Genomic DNA, 19,194 nt, shown 5'->3' with positions numbered 1-19,194 from the left:
CAGTAATACATGTACTATATCATGAATCATACATTATGTATAGGTAAAGTCCTCATTTATTGTCTTCTGTTTTAATGGATTGCAGCAACAACATCTTGTGAAGATGTTTTAGTTTTTCATTTTCTGTCTATTTTATTACTCATGTGTACTGTCTGAAATCTGAAATCACAAGTAAAAATTTAAAATCAAGTTTAATAAATGGATGAAACTCATGTTCAACTATGCCTGGTTTGCCATTTGCCAAAGCATCATTTCAATGCAACTTTTCAAAGCCACAGACAAGTGTGAGGTAGCATGAAATTTATAGACACACACTCAATATGTAGGTGCTGTGTCTGGTTAATGTGACTGGCATCTATGAATGTGCAGCAACTTCACACAGGCATGTTGCAACTTGTACTAACAGCGGTAGAGTACAGAGGGAGATATGTGTTAAAAGCTGTGTACAGTGCCATACTTCAATTTACCTTTGGTGTGTGTGTGTGTGTGTGTGTGTGTGTGTGTGTGTGTGTGTGTGTGTAGGTTCTTGCCCTGTCCTTCAACTCCAATTAGCTGATTGATCCAACAATGTAAATTAAATCGGTGAATACTGCTGATGTGCTGATGCATCATTTTTATTTTTGTTTCCACCGATTTCTTTGTCACAAACTATCTGCAATTTGAGCTCAAATGTTCATTAATGTCCATTACCAGTAATTACGTTACTCATTAAGTACAGGGGCAGAGGGACCCATTAGAAGTGATGACTTTGACCCCGACTCAAAGTCCCATTAGAGCACCCTTTGTTTATGCATGATGCATTTCAGTGTCAGTATGCGACAATGGATTGCCCACTGAACTTTCTTAATTTTTTTCCTGACATAAATTTCAATATAATGTTTAAAAACAAACAAGTAAGGAAAAAATATATACATGGTTTAAAGTACATCTGTTGTTTACCTCTGTATGCCATACCTACACTGTTAATTAAAAACTTAAAAATATAAAAATGTTTGTGTAAAATAAGACATTTTATTTTCTTGAAAATTACTTGGATCAATCTGCAGTAATTAGACAGACATGTAAAAGGCATGTAAATTGTTTGTTATTTGACATCTACATGAGAATTCCTGTGTGATGATAGTTTCCTACTTTCACTATTTCATAGGAAATACTGTACTTTTTACTCCACTAAATTGATTTAACAGCTGTTAGCATTTCCTTTGCATAATAAGCTTTTAGCATCAAACACATGATGAGCTTCTAAAGTATAATACATTAAATGGTCTAAATTAAAGTCATATCAGCTTGACCCCGACCAGCTGCAGCATCCAGAGGCTCCTTAAATGTTAATGCATCAGTAATAATATTGCAATAACAAAATTTATATACAACACTGAATGAGGCCAGTCTGTTTAATGGGTACTTTTATTTTTGACACTTAAGTAGTTAAATGTGGCTATGCGATCAAGATTTAGGTCATATAAGTTATATTTCTCAGCTTCCAAATAATTTTAATTGTGTGGTATTTAAGCCTATAATGAGCTTGGTATTCATCTAAAAATGTTAAACTATTGGCTGTTCAAAGCGACATCTTCACAAACATCTAAATGCACAGCAAACAGACTTCCCATTCCTCGGCTTTAATTGATATGCAGGCTCTGTTCAAGAGAACAATGAAGTCTATTTTAATTTAGGCTCCGGAGAGTCACTCAGCGGCCAGGAGAGGGCATCTCAAATCCTAAATCGAGCACCAGTGAGCTCAGTATAATCCTCCACCAACATCATTCCTGTTGCTATACAACTGATTTATTCTTGATGCCACGGTCAACGGGTCTAATCCACAGAAGACTGCGCCTTTTCCCTCCGCTGTCCACATCTGAATCAGGATACATCCAACTTATCGGCTTTGGACCACAGTTTGTTCCTCTCACGTTTCTTCTAGTCTCTTTTTTTGCCACTTAACCTAGATTCAACAATTGGCGACTCGGTGTTTAAAACGTATTTATTGCCGCCCCCAAACACGCGCTAAACAATGTCATTGTCATGAGGCTACAAGCTTGAGTGCGTCTATCCATCTGTCCAGAGGCTTCTGTAAGGTGGCAGTGTGAGATATGCAAAACCAAGCTCATGTTGTGCGGTAACATAGGAAACTACAGACAGAGGTTAATGCACACCTTCTGGAGCTACTCACATCTCCGACAGGTGTGAGGCTGTTCGCAAAGCGGATCTGGCTGCAGCGCAACGTGCGTATATTTTCCGTGCAGACGGGCGTCCTGGGTGCGTGTCCAACTGTTTGGACAAAACGCCAAGTGCGTCTATGTGGACCTGGGACGCATGCAACAGAGAGCCCTAAACATGAGGAGGAGCCGACACCGAGCAAATATGGGTATGTACACTGATCCGCAAGGTACTTATAGCCTCCTTTTATGCGCAAAGTCTTTAGTCGTTTTCCTAATTACATTTCACTTAAAGCTAATGTTGCTGGTGTCTTTGCCCCCTGCGGCTTATGAATGATGACTGCAGGCTGGGGGATCTGGCGGAGGTTTATCTTTCCCATGTCTCAACATGACTTTGACTGTGATAATGCATGTAAGTGTGTCTAGATGTGTCAGGAACACAGGGATGCAAATGAAGTAGGCTGCATATGAAAGAAACCCCCCTGTGAGCAAATGCCTCAGAACACAGTATGGGTTAAAATGTTTGCTTCCTTGATTCAGTTTAATTTCCATTATTTTTTATCCTGTTTTATTTTATCAAGTCTGTGTATGTTCATTCTGTTTGGTCCATCTTTTCTCCTCTCAAGTCTTTCACTTCTCTGTGTGTCTGCAGGACTTCCTGTGCTTTTCAGATGGCTTGTATTCACAGTGGTTGTGCCCGCCTGGCTGCTTGCTGCTCCAAGCGGCATTCGTGAGCGTCCCTGCCCCCAGAGCTGTAGATGTGATGGGAAAATAATATACTGCGAATCCAATGCTTTCCGTGACGTGCCAAACAATGTGTCTGTAGGCACACAAGGCCTCTCCCTTCGTTACAACAGCCTGGTGAACCTCAGAGCCCACCAGTTTGCAGGCCTGAGTCAACTAGTGTGGCTCTACCTCGACCACAATTACATTAACGCTGTGGACGGCCAGGCTTTCCATGGGATACGGAGGCTCAAAGAACTGATTCTCAGCTCGAATAAGATTACACAGCTAAAAAACAATACTTTCCACGATGTCCCGAATTTACGTAATCTTGACCTTTCCTACAATAAACTGCAGGTTCTCCAGCCTAATCAGTTTACGGGTCTACGGAAACTACTGAGTTTACACTTGAGGTCAAACTCTTTAAAAACTGTCCCAATGCGAGTTTTCCTTGACTGTCGCAACCTGGAGTTTCTTGATATCGGCTACAACAGGCTACGGAGCCTCACACGTAACGCCTTCGCAGGACTCCTTAAACTCATCGAGCTTCATTTGGAGCACAACCAGTTTTCAAAGATAAATTTTGCTCATTTCCCCCGCCTGACTAATCTGAGGGCGCTCTATTTGCAATGGAACCGTATCAAACTGCTAACGCAGGGCCTGCCGTGGATGTGGACATCCTTGCAAAAGTTGGACCTCTCAGGAAATGAACTCCAGGTGTTAGATCCGAGTACATTTCAATGCCTCCCAAATCTCCAGACTCTTAACCTGGACTCTAACAAACTCAGCAATGTGTCTCAGCAGACGGTGGAAGCTTGGATCTCCCTCACCACCATCAGTCTGGCTGGTAATTTGTGGTACTGTAACCCCAACATATGTCCCCTGGTGGCCTGGCTCAAGGCCTTTAAGGGTAACAAGGAATCCACAATGATTTGTGCCGGCCCTAAGGAGTCACAAGGAGAGAAAGTGACCGATGTGGTGGAGGCTTATAACATCTGTACAGCGACACCGACCCCCATTCCCTCAACGACATCGCCCCTCACTCCTGCATCTCAACCTGAGCTGCTGCCTTTTCCCACACAGTCTGTGGTGGATAAGAAGCTGATCTGGAACAGGACAGCCTCCCCCACTCCTTCCGAGGCCTCCCCCACCATCCCTTTACCAGACACTGAGTATGTGTCCTTCCACAAGATCATAGCTGGTAGCGTGGCCCTCCTCTTATCTGTGGCTATAATTCTGCTGGTTATCTATGTCTCATGGAAGCGCTATCCCAGCAGTATCAAACAGCTTCAGCAGCGCTCCGCGGTTAAAAAGCGTCAGAAAAAGGCACGGGAGACAGAGCGCTCCTTTAATTCACCACTGCAAGAGTACTATGTGGACTACAAGCCCTCACACTCAGAGACTATGGATGTGCTGGTTAATGGGACAGGACCTTACACATACACCATCTCAGGCTCCAGGGAATGCGAGGTATGACCGTTGCCCTCCAAAAATCCATTTCCACTGCGAGGCATGAGAGGTAAATTTTCTAACAATCTGTGGTGTTGTCTGTTTTGGGGATAAGGAAGTAAAGGTCAGTGCATGGTGACTTGTTTTGCAATATGCTTGTTCAGTTCCATATGATTACGCAGCTGTTGTTCTGAATCATGCAGTTTTATTGCTAAAATATGATTCCTATTAGCTGAAACTGCAGTGGCAACTCCTTTTCCTGGGTCCCACTCACAAAGATAAAGATAAAGTGCAAAATCTACATACAGTACAGTAAGATACATTATACACAAAGTAGGTTCATCTTTCAGTCCTGACATAAAAGAGCAAATTGATGGATCTATGTATCATCAGCCAGCCTGTTAATTATTCACAAATGGCTTGCTGTCCAGAATGGGATGATAAAAATGTATTAGATCAAGTCACTGTGCAGGTGGTCCTCTCCTATCCTGTGTGTTTGCTACAACAGATGTAGTGGCAAATACACTAGTCGTGTGAGTCTTGATATTTGTTTTCTACTGTGTTAAACATGTAAATATTTACAATCATACCAGCTGATCATATATCCCATTCTCCTTTCTGCCTCTAGCAACCAAGTACTTAATGTTTTACTCATTAGTTTAATTCACAAAGTTCAAACAGCCACCGCAGGCTCAGGAACACTATAAAGGCCCGCAGCCAAATAAAAGATAAATTATGCATTTGGGCTCGATTTCTGTCTGGCTTTTGTATACTAATGCAGTAACATCTTTGTTTTCAAACTGCATTATGCTATTTTTTGTTTAATCTCAGCGACATCAGCTTTTGTAACTTGCTCAAGCTGAAACTTCTGTCCGGAGTTCAAATTGAAATTGTAATTGTAAAGCTGGACATGACTGACTGTACTTAAGTACTGTATGGCACAGAGGGATTGAGACTGAAAGCCTTGACAGAAATCAATTTACTCGTGCTTAATTAGGCACTTTTTTTCCCGTGATCTCTTTTTTTCCTCTAATGTTAGGCATTTGTCTGTCTTTGTCTGGCGGATTTTTTTTATGTTTGGCAGTATGGTTAAGTGTGATTAACTGGACATGTTGTGCTGGGAAAATGTAGCGTCACTGGAATCTTAGCTGCACCTTTTGTTGGACTAACCAGACATGCCTCGGAGTACGGGAGACATCTTTCTCCTCCATTGTATCTGTCAGCACAGCTCCGAGATGAAGTTTTATCTCACACTGCTACACAGCTCATTTCCTATATTCTGCGTGGACCCTATAAATCATTTTATAATGTTTTAAGTCAAAGGCGCCGTGTGTACTTGATTGTACTGTAGCACCACTTACATTCTTCCTGTGTCCTTTACTGAAGTCACTGGAGAGGCTAGCGCAAATATGTTCCTTTGTTTGCAGTAATGTCACATTCCATGAGGTACACAGGTAGTTAAATAAGCTCTTTGTCAGATTATCTGTGGCAGAGCATTTCTCAAATACAGGGGAAGCTTGAGGTGAGATGACCGGCTTATCAATCTTGTAGCTTTCATGTGAGAATGTGGCGTGGGAGCATTAAATGGCAGACCTAATGGGGCTTCTGCTAGCTAGAATAACTAATAGCCCATCAGAGGTAAGGAGCCGAGACTTCCCTCAGCTTTGTTATTCCTTGCCCTCTACAGCTCAAGGGAGCAGCCTGAGTTGTTAAAAATGTAATGGGATTTTTTTTTTTTTCTTTTTTCTGTGTGTTACGTTTCGTGCCAAACACTGCAATGCAAAGTAAGAACACCGAACAGCAGGGAGCTTTCTCAAACACGACCAGCTTTTTACGCACATTCAAGTTAGGATGGTGCATATACCCTTTCATGTTACACTGCGGCGTTATTCGATAACATGAAAATATTATTTTTATTATAAAGAGTGTCATGTTTATTAGCCATGTAACTTACATCAGAATTCGGTATAAGTTGCAGTAGAAGAAGCCCATCATGTGCAGTGATAGTGGCTTGGGCTGTTTGCATCACAATACAGGCAGTGCAGCACCATCTCTTCTGATATATGAGAAGGCTTTCGACTTTTATTGAATGGCACACAGTGGAGAGTGTCAAGGAAGATGAAAGTGAGAGAGACGGTGTATCCAAGGCTGCTCCAGAGTTCAAACCTACAGTCAAAACCATATTGTAAATGCCCCAACCCAGTGAGGCCCCTGCACATTATTTTAGTTATCCCAGATAGCGAGCACTTAAGCTATTAGCTGCAGTTTCAATTAGGAGAGAAAGCTTTGTAATTGAAGCCTGTTATCTTCTGCACATGCCCACACCAACAGACTTGGAGTTAATTTGTTTCTGTAGATTTCCTCCAGCACAGTTCAGCAGGTTGGCCTCGTCACTGCAAACTGAACTCGCCGAGTGTGAATTTTGATGAACACTTTGAACTGTGCAGTTCCATGGTCTTCCTGTGCCACATCATTTTTTTTTTTTTTTAAAAAGGAAACCTTCTATCCCTTGTATGCCATCCACTTCTGTGCTCACAGAGCAGCTGCAGTATTTGCCGTCTACCCACAGATCATCCCCTGCAAAGTTAGTTCAGACAATATGGTGAAAATCCCACCGTCTCAGCCAAAGGCGCTTCTTGTATTGGGCAGAATTTGCAAGCATTAACAAGGTGAGAAGATCCTGCTCACAGATAATTAAAGTGGGCTGTGAGAAGGCAGGTGAAGTGAGGAGAGAGGAAGGTGTGCCACTGCTGGTGCAGCTCTGACTGATTACAAATGCTGTATAAAGACTGCAGCATGCAGTGTTTACTTTAACTGAAAATAATTACCATTTTCAACTTAACTAATTTTCCAAGCTGACAGGGTCAGAAGAATTGTAATGTTAACACTCTGATGAACAACCTAGCTTTTAAAGTAATAATTTAGGCCAGCACAAGCCTTAATCATCCATTAAGTAGTTTTCAGTTTTTCCTGCATTTGCACTCAGAACGTGGCACCCCGTGTCTCCCTCCTGGTTATATTAAAAACGAATAGCTCCTATGGATTTAATCAGTGTTTGCCTTGGACACATCTTGAAGCTGTGGGTACATTTTATTCAGCAAACATTTGTTTGATTTTTAGGCACTATAATATGAGCCCTAGCTGTCTTTAAAATGTCAGGAATAAGAAACAAAGATGATCAGTAATCTGAATATACTGCCTCGACTTGCCAAGATGGCAGCTTGCACTTCATCTGTGCGTAAATGCACAGAAGGCAGGCTTCCATCATGTGAAGGGAACTTGACAGTTTTCAATATTTGTCGTTGGCTTGCCAAATAAAGGTTAGCCACATGAGAAGAATAGTCTTTTTAAAAAATAAAGGATATGTCATTTTTTTTACAGCTATGAGACAGCAGTTATTGGTGAAACTTTTCCACACTTATTAGTGACAATACAACCACATACTACTGTGTCTCTAGTCACAAAGAAGACAAATTACATCATTTGAGTTTGTAGTTATCCATTAAAAAAGCCTCATCTTCTGCAATTAATTCTAATTTTGCTTGGTCGTCTTGTTGTTTGGTGGCATCTAACATAGTGTACAAAGTGAACATCGAAAATTACTGTAACTGCAAGCAAGACTGAATGGCAATGATCCATGGATCCACAGAAGTAGACCACTTAGCTTTTATCATACCTGATAATTTTGTGAAAAATGGGCTTTGGTCAAACTCAACTGCAGCAAAATGCAGAAAGAAACAGCCTTTTAAGTGAATTGGCTAATGCTTAACTCTCATCTGCCTGAGCTCTTTGTAATGGCTGTTACACAACATCATTTTTCAGTGTCATGTATCACTTGCCATTTTGTAAGTGGTGATATAAAAAAACGCCTATAATATAGTGTATTTCTGCATATGATCAAGCACATCACACTAGCTCAAGCTGCTTTGTTACCCTGGGGATGGGATTCAAGAAAACACATATGTAACTATGGAAATGTGTTTTTTTTTTCTCTCATACGAATTTAAATTTCATATTCATACCGCAGACACGCCAAATCAATTGCTCATCGTGGCAACAGGTCCGATGTTATGTAATTCAAATTTTGGCTGTTTCTTGCTCTTCTGTCAGTCATAAAATACAACATACACAGAGTATTTACTAACTCAACAGTCTCCAGCACTGTCAAAGACAGACTAAAAGTATAAGATGTATGTGACACATACAGTTCATAGCTGAATACAGTACAGAAGACTCCCCCTCACTCCAGTAGAGACTGTGATTTGAAGCTGAGTTAAAACATTGCAGTGGGATTCATTAGCACAAATGCACATAATCAGACCTCAGACCTATCTTTGGTGGTAAGCACCTCTCAGGCTGCAGTGCGTGGGGTGAGATCTCCCCCAAACAAACACACTCCGAGATATGTATGATTCAGACTTTTGACAGATGTTCCTCTTGGAGGTGTGATGTCTGCTCTGGTGAGGAGGTGGAATACATTTAACAAACTTAGCAGCAAGGAGAGGCGTACAAGATCCGTGCAATAATAGTCTGTAATCTAAAATGGCTTGTTAAAATGAATACTGCTATTCAGCTGTTCCATAATAATTTATCTCAGCATCTCTCCTTTCACTCTATTGATGTTTTCATGATTTTATTATTCTCATTATGATGTACTAATAGTACATGCCCCAGCCTGCTAATAGCTTAATCTGGCACAGGTGGAAAATATGATGTTGTCCCTCCACGCTTCAACACAGACAATATTGAATTTCACTCTGGGTTAGATGTACTTATTTACAGAACATACACAATGAACTGCTGCTTGTGTGTCTGATTGATCATTTCAGATGCTCACAGAAGCCAGACGAGTGAAAGTCGCAGGTAGATCACTGAGTAAAACATTTTACAGCCGAGGAAAAAGAAATGAAAGTCATTGCTTCGTTGACCTCCAAACCTCCGTTTTAAATTGAGGTCAGCATTGATTGACAACATCATTAACTCCGATATGCACTTGATATTGCACGATAACCTAGTCCTTCACTTAAAATCAGAGATCAAATTAGCTTGTCTGTTATAAACAAATCAGATGAGTCAGCCCATGTTAGGACTGCACTGTACAAAAAGTGTGTAACAAGGAACAGCGGAGACTAAATTACCAAATGGAATTAGAAAACATTTTCTACCAATTTGCGAAGAAAGGGGGGAAAAAAGACCACAGAGATAAATCCAACTGATTCATCCTCTCACATCACACAATCTCCAGTGGCCTTCCGCTCCTGCAGCCACACATAAGACATGATGAATATTTAATGTGATGTTAAATTTCTCTTTCGGGTTTTCAAGGCCAGTTTGGTCAGGCAATGAAGAATCAACTGAAACCAATTTTGTGCAAATGTAACTTATCTTTTTAAATGGAAACTCTTTCTGATAGTGAAAATGTGATGCTCCAGGCAGTGAAAACAACTGATTTCAATGATGAGCTGGATGACTTTTTTAAAAAGTCCTCCAAATTAAACATCAAGATGTTTCATTTGTAATTCCCCTCCAGAACAACATGTATAAGCATTTTCTAATCTGATGCCACATATCAGCAGGATGGATCATTTGTCTGTGCTTTCCAAAACTGTTTCAAATCACTGTTTTCTGATCTTACACAGCTATTGTTAAAGATCCCCTCCAGACATGTACTGTATTAAAAAATACTCAGCTTGGAACAATAATGTGTGTCTAATATGGTTTTTCCACATATTCTACATATTTTTGAGTGGAGGAGGACTTTAAGGTATGGTTAGGTTTAGGGTTAGGGAAAGATCATGGTTTAAGTTAAAATATCTACCTTAACTAAACTTAACTTGGTTAAAAGAAACCAGCATTAACAGGAAGCAAACAGTGTTATTGTTGTTTAAAATCCAACATCTTGTAGGTGCTTCCAACCACCCAACCTCCGCCCTCTGTGGATTTTATATCTTATATCTTCCTTTGCTCCCGACAGACAACAATCATATTTCTAAGGCTGCCAGAGGGCTTTGTCTCTTGAACATAAATGTGGTTGTTGGGCACTTGCTGAAATAACTGATACTGTTGTTTTTTGTTGTTGTTGTTGTTGTTTTCTTGGGGGGTAGGGTAGTCGACAGAAGTCTGAAGTCCAAATTGTCAATTTCCAGTTTTATCTGAGCAATTAATACAGATGTCCTGAAGGAGCTACATCCTAAAACACTTTAGGAATTTTCTGCTATTGGGAGATGTACCTTGCTTCTCATGACTGATTTTGTTATTTGAAGATGTAATGTCTCATCCATGGCGACATTTCCAGTTGGCTTTAACTTCAGAGGTGAACATCTAGTTTTTGTGTCAGACACTGAAAGATTGGCTCACAATTTTACACCAGCTTTCAACAATCCATCATAAGGGAGAAATGCATTATAGACGAGGCAGAGAAACCAATTTCTCCTCTGACAGCAGCCTCAATAGACCACAATGCAATGCAACTACATGATATGCTGTGGTTTGAGTGAGGGGTGTGACTTTACTCCCACTATATGCCATCACTGTCGCTGTATATAGTCTCTTTCTGGCAACACGCACAGCTGAATGCAACAAGCTCACTCTTCACTCTCTTGTTGAAAGGCATTTAGGGAAATGCAGGAAATCACTAACTGAAGTCGAAGCAGATGTGGCGAGTTGAGGGAAGTTGGGTACCCAAAAATAATTTATGTCACCTCATTGCTAAATCACTCCTGGCATGCGCTGAGCATCACAGATTGATGATACATAACAGTGTAAGTGTATCCAAGGGTGGATTTTTCCATTAAGTCTTCCATCTGAGTTAGAGCCGAGGAACAAAGGACCGATTTCAATTCTCTGGGAGTCCAGAGGAATGTTTCCCTTGAAAAAAGTATTTGCCGAAATCTGTACATTTCTAATAACTTCCAATCCCATATCGAGTGTCCTATTATTATGGCATATCTATCAATCAGTAATCACATGCCCTGGATTCCCTTAGTTTAAGCCTCCGTGCGCTCAATCAGTGATACTTCTGCTTTAATGGGATTTGACAGCTTATCTACCACTTTATGAAAAGTCAGGCACCGCAGACAGAATGAATAATATAACATGAAAATATTAGACATAACATTTTATGCTGTTTCATAGCCACAGCAGCCACGTCAATTTTTCAACTCAGCTCGAAGCAGTTACTGCCTATTTAGCCTTTCATTTTATTATGATTCATTTAATTAGGGTTATTAAGTTAATATGACTGAGATGCTGTATTCCTGCCTACTGTGTCACATTCATTGTCTGCAACAGAACTTTAAAGCGATATTTACAAGAAAATGAAGTGTTGACTCGGCACATCACACATAGCCCAGTAAGCTGGTGGACTGATATTTGTATCTCCACCCTGCTCTGCATAAAGACTCAACTACAGTACAGTTTCTTTTATGTTTCTCCACCAGGAAGGATTTTGATGTAATGTTGCAGTCTACCTCAAGAATATTGTGATTTCCCCAGAAACAAAAACCCCTTCATCATGTTGCTACAGTGTCTCAGACTGTCTGAGGGGACAAAATGGTAATTCAGCACAAACTGAGAATGATGCAGCATCTCTGCCAATTTCTCCTCTAGTTATTATCAAATGCCTGTCAGGCAATTGTATGTGGGTGGGTGGGTGGGTTAGGGGGTGGGGGTTCCCCAAAATAAGCATAACCTGAGACATTTCTGTTACTGACTAGTGGCAGTGTTTGTGTGAGGCTGTGCATTGTGGTAATGGTACTAAATGCTAATGTCAGCATGCTAACACACTGACAATATTAACATGGTGAGGCAGGGCCACTGACAGCGGGGGCACAGCAGGTCAGTTCTCCCGGGCCCAGGGTCAAGGGAGGGCCCAAAATGGCCCTCTAACCTTTAAATAATCTGCTGGAATAACAGGTCAAAAATATATATTTGTGAAAACTTAATATAATATTTGTGAGTCACATAAAGGCTGTTATTTTTTATCTTCCTAATTTTCCTTGACATAGTGGTCGGAAACAATTTTACTTCCCCTCCCTATAATGTAAAAAATGGTTTGGTCTGTCACGCTACTGTAGGGTCAAAAGTTTAACATCTAGCCAGCCCCACCCCCTCCCCCCAGGTGCTCAGAAAAGAAGAGAGAAATGAAAAAGAGGAAATGTTAACAGAGGTACAAGGGACTTTATGGCATTTGGAAAAAGATACTGAAGTGGAAGACATGCATCTGCTGCGCCCTCCCTGGGCACAAGCAAGATGCATGGCGGGCCTGTGCTGACGTATGATGTTTACCGTGTTACCGCACCATCTTAGTTTAGTCTGTTAGTAACATTAGATAATTAGCACCAAACACAAAGTACAGCTGATTCATCCATCCATCAACTGGACGTTGAGATATTTTAGTGGAAACAGGTGGCACTAGAGGAAAAGTCAGGCGATCAAGAAGGCTTCATTTTCTGGAGACCATGAATGTACGAAATTTCATGGAAATCCATTGAACATGTTGTTTATGTCTGTCAGGACCGGAGTGATCGACCAGTAGGTGAACAGACAGACAGTGCCAGCTCTTGTGCCATGCAGCTTGTAAAGGTGGAAAGAAACAGCCTAATTCCATAAAGGCACCAACTAACCTCTAAATCTTATTGTTGAATTTTTAATCATTCCAAGGCTTTCCCAGCAATCTGAGCAAATTGACTAAAGGAATGAAATGCTGCCAGTGTCACACATCATTTCTGTGTGAAAATGACAAAGAGTGCTGTATAGATGTTTGAGTATTTGCTGGCGTATAATTTGTTGTGACATGTATTGTGCACAGGTGGAGGGAGAGGAGGTATTCATCTCTCCGTTTTCACTCTGGGTGCCAACGTATCCTTTTCAAATCAGACAAATGGGTCAGGCCTTTGTTCCCGCAGAATATTTTTACTTGCCCTATCTGAAAGGCATGTAATACACTCTGATCAGCAGGGTGTTTTCAGTACTCAATATTTAAAACGCTTTTGGGATTTAAGTGAATAGACATCAGGCAAATATTAACCTAAATGTTCACTCCATGCTGGGCAAAATGATTGTGAATTTGGTCATTCACAGAAAAGAAAAAGAAAAGAAAAACAATACTATCTGCACAATACAGAATGTGGGGCAGATCATCCTGTCAGGATTATATATGTGCTCTGACTGAGCAAAATTTAAACATACCTTAGCTGAGGTCAGCCGGTTTACCTTCAGCTCTCTATCCCCCAGGTATCCCTACTCTATGTTTGGGTGCAATGTTTTTGTTTACACCCACACTGCCCTCTAGCCATTTTTTCTTAAGTTAAAAAATAAACAGGCATACAAACCTGCAGAAGGTAGACAAACACAGAAAAATGCAATTAGTTATAAACAGAATCTGTAAATTGGTGATTTTCTTGATTTTCTTTCAACACACAAGAGAGCAGCAAAATTAGTCAATTTTCTTGGAGATGAGCTCATTATTTCTGCTGCCATTATTCTGCAATCAGATTCGGTTGAGAATTACATATTGAGCTAAAAATTCTATTTTGGGTTTAATGTTGGTAGATAATATTGAGAATATTGAGAGCATGGAACTTGGTGCTGAGGTGAAGTCATCATTTATCCATGTCGTCCATTTTTTCTTCCCATTAAAAAGTAATGTAATTAATACAACCAACTAAGTTTTGTCAAATTAGTCACACTTCAAAGAGAGTAGTCGAAAGACATTATTACTTATACTTTCCTAAAATGAACAGTGAGTTGTGGCTATATAACTGCAGTTAATCACTTTAGTTTGCTACTTTAGCAATGTTCTGTGTGTTCTCCTAACTGAACAACTAAATACTTGTTTGTTCACCTTCCAAAATCTTCTGATCTAAGGGCCTCACAGAACCGTCACAAATCATAGTCACTATAGGGACACTTAAAGTCTACTCAGTCCACTCAGAAATGTGTTTTTCTTCTTGTTCCTAAAGTTGAATGTTTGAGCTTCACTGTGCAGAATGATGTATGTGCTGAGTTTGACACTAGAAGACTGTTTTCATATTCAGCTGCTGAAGTGGGAAAATGTCTCTGTGCTCATCAAAAAGGTGAGTTTAAGGCGTGGGCCTATGAGCATGATTTGTGACATCACAACTTGGAGCCAATCGTGGACCAGTATGCAAGTTAAACAAGTGTGATGTGGAAACTTGGAGCCTCCAGTGCACAAAAACTGAGAATGGACTTTGTAGTGAGGTAGGAGGCATCTTGTGTCCAGCAGTTAAACTTTTTAAATGAAAATATTTGTGTATTCATAGATTCTTGATTTTTAAATGAGGGAGGAGCAGATGTTTTTGTTTTTGAGGAAAACCCATATTAAGCGCAAATTATTATTCCAAGCACATGTCTTGAGGGCATCTTTAACCACAAGTCTCTTTTAGCCATTCTAGCAAATGATTGATGCTGTCTTTTTTCTTTCCTTTCTTTCTCCCATATATATGTGATTTTTGTGTTTAATTCGTTCACATTCTGAAGTAAGAAATCGATTTCAAAAAACAAGTAAAATAAAAGGATGTAAGAACACAGTGCAGGGATACTGCGTGTTCTGCAGAGCATTCCTACCAGAGATAAATCAGTGGGTGAGATTATCCCTGGAGCCAGCAAGAGAGGCATTTCATCAATTGGAGATCAGGACTTTGTATTGATCTCACAGCCCATGCATGTTTGACATTACTGAAACCTCCCTGTTTTTGGCGACTCTTGGATCTCAGTCAATCCCCATTTCCATAGAGCACAGAGGTGTGAGCACGCTGCAGTGGCAGAACTGAGAGGTCATGTGTTTCTGTTGCACCAGAGGTAGTTTTTTTTTTTTCTCCTTTTTTCCACCCACCTGTCAAACCGTTTTTCTTTTCTGTAATGATTTAGAAGTATTGTACAGACACTGTTCTCCGTTGCAGTGGATTTACAGCCCTTTTGCTTTGCTTTTTTTCGTGCTTCTTTTGACCCAAACCTGATTTTGTGGTCTACTGTCAAAGCTGATCAAGCAAATTGGACCACTTTAAGACGGCAAACATAGTCCACCATATTAAAGCAGCTTAATTCAGACTGTAATGTCTTGCTAAAGATATTATGGAATCAATGATGGAAGCTATTTTCCCCTGCAGAGCATTTTATTGCCCACAATACATTTTTAGTGGTAATGTTTTTCCAACCACATTTAGTCTGTTGCAGCGATACAGCACTACACTTTGTGAAATATCTCTTTTTGCTGGAACTTGACATTTCGGTGCCACGACACAGTTGAAATAATCGAGAAAGGGGCGTCATACATTTAGATATCTCAAGTGGGCAGAAAACAAGATCGCTGATATGAATCGCCATGTGCAGCAGGATTTAGTTGAATCTGCATCATGTCAACCCACAAGTTACGTACGCACACTGCTGGAGTCTTGCATGCCTTGACTTCTCTCTACAGCTTACTCACACACACCCACCCACATACAGTATCCACACACATACACCCCACACATCATGCTATTACTTACATTCATTACCAAAGAGTTGTGTGAAGTGGACATGGTGGCAATAATTGCAAAGTGAAAAAGAAACAAGGGTTTTTTCTTCCATTGTGGAAATTATGAATAAATCCTTCATTATGTACAGTTTGTCAGCAATTTCCGAGAGAGACGGATGGCGGTGGCTTTTTCCAATTCAGTGACAATTACTGCAACAGATACTGGAAAGGGCCCTGAAGCAGCCCCTAAAGCTTGTGTGTTGGCAAAAGGGCTAGCTGACAAACCAAACATGTTCCTGTTAATGTACTTGAAAGATGCTGAATGGAAAGATTTTTCAGTCTCATAAATTTCTGCCTTGGTAAACTGTACAGTTGTGTTACTCCTGGTTACACTCAGATAAGCCTCCCCCAGTCAGTTATGAAGGCTCCAGTTAGATTACAATAAGTGCATCAAGGCCCACTTTACACTGTGGAATCAGAAAACCTATATATATTCAAAATGGGGTTTTTTTCTACCAATTATTTCTCAGCTATTTCGTGGTTCTAAGAACTGCTATTACCATGCACGTTGTAATACCAATTCTAATATTAAATAATTTACAATACTTAATTATGACCCTGAATTTCTGAGTAACCATGGGGACGAGAAAAAAATGTGCATATACTGGTATAACTGAGAAATTGGAGGAAAAACATTCTTAAAGTTGAACTTCCTGACACCTCAAAATTACCTCCATTAATCATTGCTTACGTGGAAGCCAACAACCATGGGCCCTATTTACAGGAATCAATGATGCAAGTTATCAGGTTTCTAAAAAACCTCAGCTGACGTTCTCAACATGGCAGAGCAGCGGCAGGACACTGAGTTCCACTCTGATCATTGAACTTCTCACCCTATTATGCAAAGTGAGCCCAGCCCCTCGGCGAACGAATCTCATTTGGCTGCTCGTGTCAGTAATGACAATGATTTGGTCCCTTATAGCTGAGGGCTAGAACAAAGATCAAACAGTAAATCTGAAGCTTCAGGGCTCAGCTATTTCTTTAAGTCAGTGTTACCTCAAAATTTAACCATGGCCACCATCTTTAACTTAACAAAATGCTTCTAGCTGCCTTAACACAACTATACCTGTTACCTCTCAACAACAGCACTTGTCATTAATAAAAGAGGGGGAAAAATGCCAAGAATTTGTGCACTTTGCATTTTCATGTTAAAATAATAATCCTAAACATTTTCATTAAATCAAACATAGTTTTTTAAACTATCTCTAGTCTCCCCCTTTCAGCAATAGCTATTCCATGTACATGTACATGCTGATGTAGTGGTGACTACCATTCCTGTCCTGGATTCAGGAAAAAGTGAGGCATTTTATTTTGAGGAGACTGTATTTTGTATTTTTATACAGTGAAACTGGTCTTAAAGGACCAGTGTGTGGAATTTAGTGGCGTCTAGAGGAACAGACGTGGCAGAAATAGAATATTCATTGGTATGTTATAATTAGTGTATAATCCCATGAAAATAAGAATTGTTGTGTTTTCGTTACCTTAGAATGAGCCATTTTTATCTACATAGGAAGTGAGTCCTCTTCCATGGAGCCTGTCATGTTGCACCGCCATATTTCTACAATAGCTCAGAACAGACAAACCAAACACTGGCTCTAGAGAGGGCCTTTCGCATTTTTTTGTGAGTAGATGCCACTAAGTAAAAACACACTGGTCCTTTAAAGCTGCATTAAGTCATTTTTTTACTACCAGGAGAAAGTAAACCTTGGCTGTGTCTGAAATTACTCCCACATTCACTCACTCATTATCCCTTATATAACACACTCAGTATGTCATCATTGACAGGTGGAGTGTTGCACAACTTTAATTTGCATTGTAGGATTGTTAGCAGAAAGCAGTGTGCATGCCATGGGCTTTTTTCGTTCTACTGTGTGAATTTTTGAATGCTCTATATCATGCAGAAATTTTACACTCAAAATTAAAACACTCCAATAAAATGTTGGATAGTAAATGTAGTGCACTATACCATATAGCAATTAGGAAGTGATTTTAGACACAGCCCTTGTTGTGCTTTTTCATATTAATAGCAGGTTGTTTTGTCTACATGTAACACTTTAGCAAACAGCTGCCCATTCACACATCCAGGAGAATCAGAGCAGTATGAGAATCCCATTACAGTCCTCTTTTCTCAACACGTTCATACATCGATCTAATGCATCTATGATTCAAGTACAGTTACAACAAATGAAATCATACCTAGGCTGTATGTATTTTTAAATAAATGCTTCATGGAGACTTCAACCTTTGATGTTGACATTATTTAGCTTAGCATTTTTTGGATGTTAACAGGTTTTGAGTTAGTATTACTACATCTACACTTGTGTTTGACTCAGTGCCTGATTTGTTAAGATACAAACACTGCAATAAAACAAATGAGAGTTAGCACCCATATTGCTGGTAGTTTACTTTGTTTTCTCTTTTCTCTCTGACCTTTAACATACAGCTGGTTAACAGTGGTAAAATAACAAGTGGTGTACCTTGTCATGTAAATAACTGTTACATCGAACATTAACAAATAGTGTAGGACAGGGCGATATGGACCAAAACAAATATCACAATATTTATGACCAAATACTTCAAAATCGATAGTGCAACAATATTATAGGGATGACTATTGGTGCTCCACAAAATATTTACACTCATATTTACAATTATATTTTTGATTAATAATCATCAGTAATGTGGATATAATGACTAAGTGGATAAAGCCAAATAATTTGTCTGGTTAGTTCAGAAAATTACATCACTTTACTGTAAAGTGATGTAACACTTATGCCATATATATCCAAAATCTAAGACAATATCTATTCTCATATCATGATATTGATATAATATCAATATACTGCCCAGCCCTAAAATATTGCATCTTGTTTTAAAAGATGAGTTTTTCATACTACAAACATGAATCTCATCACACGTCACACCCACACAAACACTGAATCCAAGCCAGGTGCACTGATGACTTCAAATTGCTCATACAGTAGGTGTGACTGTCCGTGTGTGTGTGTGTGTATGTGTGTGTGTGTGTGTGTGTGTGTGTGTGTGTGTGTGTGTGTGTGTGTGTGTGTGTGTGTGTGTGTGTGCACGCGCACAATGGACTGGGGGCCTGTCCACGGTGTTTCCCTACTTTCCGCCCAATGCACACTGGGATTTGCTCCAGCCATTGGGCATGGATGAGTCTTACAATGCAGCACAATGAAAACAGATGTTTACTGCCATTGTGGAAAGGTAGTTCTGTCCAAGCCAAGTGCATTTGCTAGTTGTAAAGCAAAAGAAGGTGGGAGTATAATGTGGCTGCTGGTGATACATTGTTGACTACCAATA

General features: G+C 40.0%; 1 protein-coding gene across 2 annotated transcripts in view; it reads left to right on the top strand.

Moving 5' to 3' along the window:
* Window positions 1–1,460: 1,460 nt before the first annotated feature.
* LOC137192871 (leucine-rich repeat transmembrane neuronal protein 4) overlaps window positions 1,461–19,194 on the top strand; it is a 44,323-nt gene continuing 26,589 nt past the window's right edge. Inside the window, exons 1-2 of one of the 2 annotated variants that reach the window (XM_067603886.1) lie at window positions 1,461–2,368; window positions 2,812–4,352. In XM_067603886.1, the coding sequence (XP_067459987.1) occupies window positions 2,317–2,368; window positions 2,812–4,352 (1,593 nt within the window). In that variant the 5' untranslated portion in view covers window positions 1,461–2,316. Of the gene's footprint in view, window positions 2,369–2,811; window positions 4,402–19,194 lie in introns of both variants that reach the window. The other variant, XM_067603894.1, reaches the window with a different exon arrangement.

The sequence above is a fragment of the Thunnus thynnus genome, chromosome 2 (assembly GCF_963924715.1).
Source record: "Thunnus thynnus chromosome 2, fThuThy2.1, whole genome shotgun sequence".
Lineage (NCBI taxonomy): Eukaryota > Metazoa > Chordata > Actinopteri > Scombriformes > Scombridae > Thunnus > Thunnus thynnus.
The sequence above is the reverse complement of the archived record's forward strand: the minus strand, read 5'-3'. Positions and strand labels throughout refer to the sequence as shown.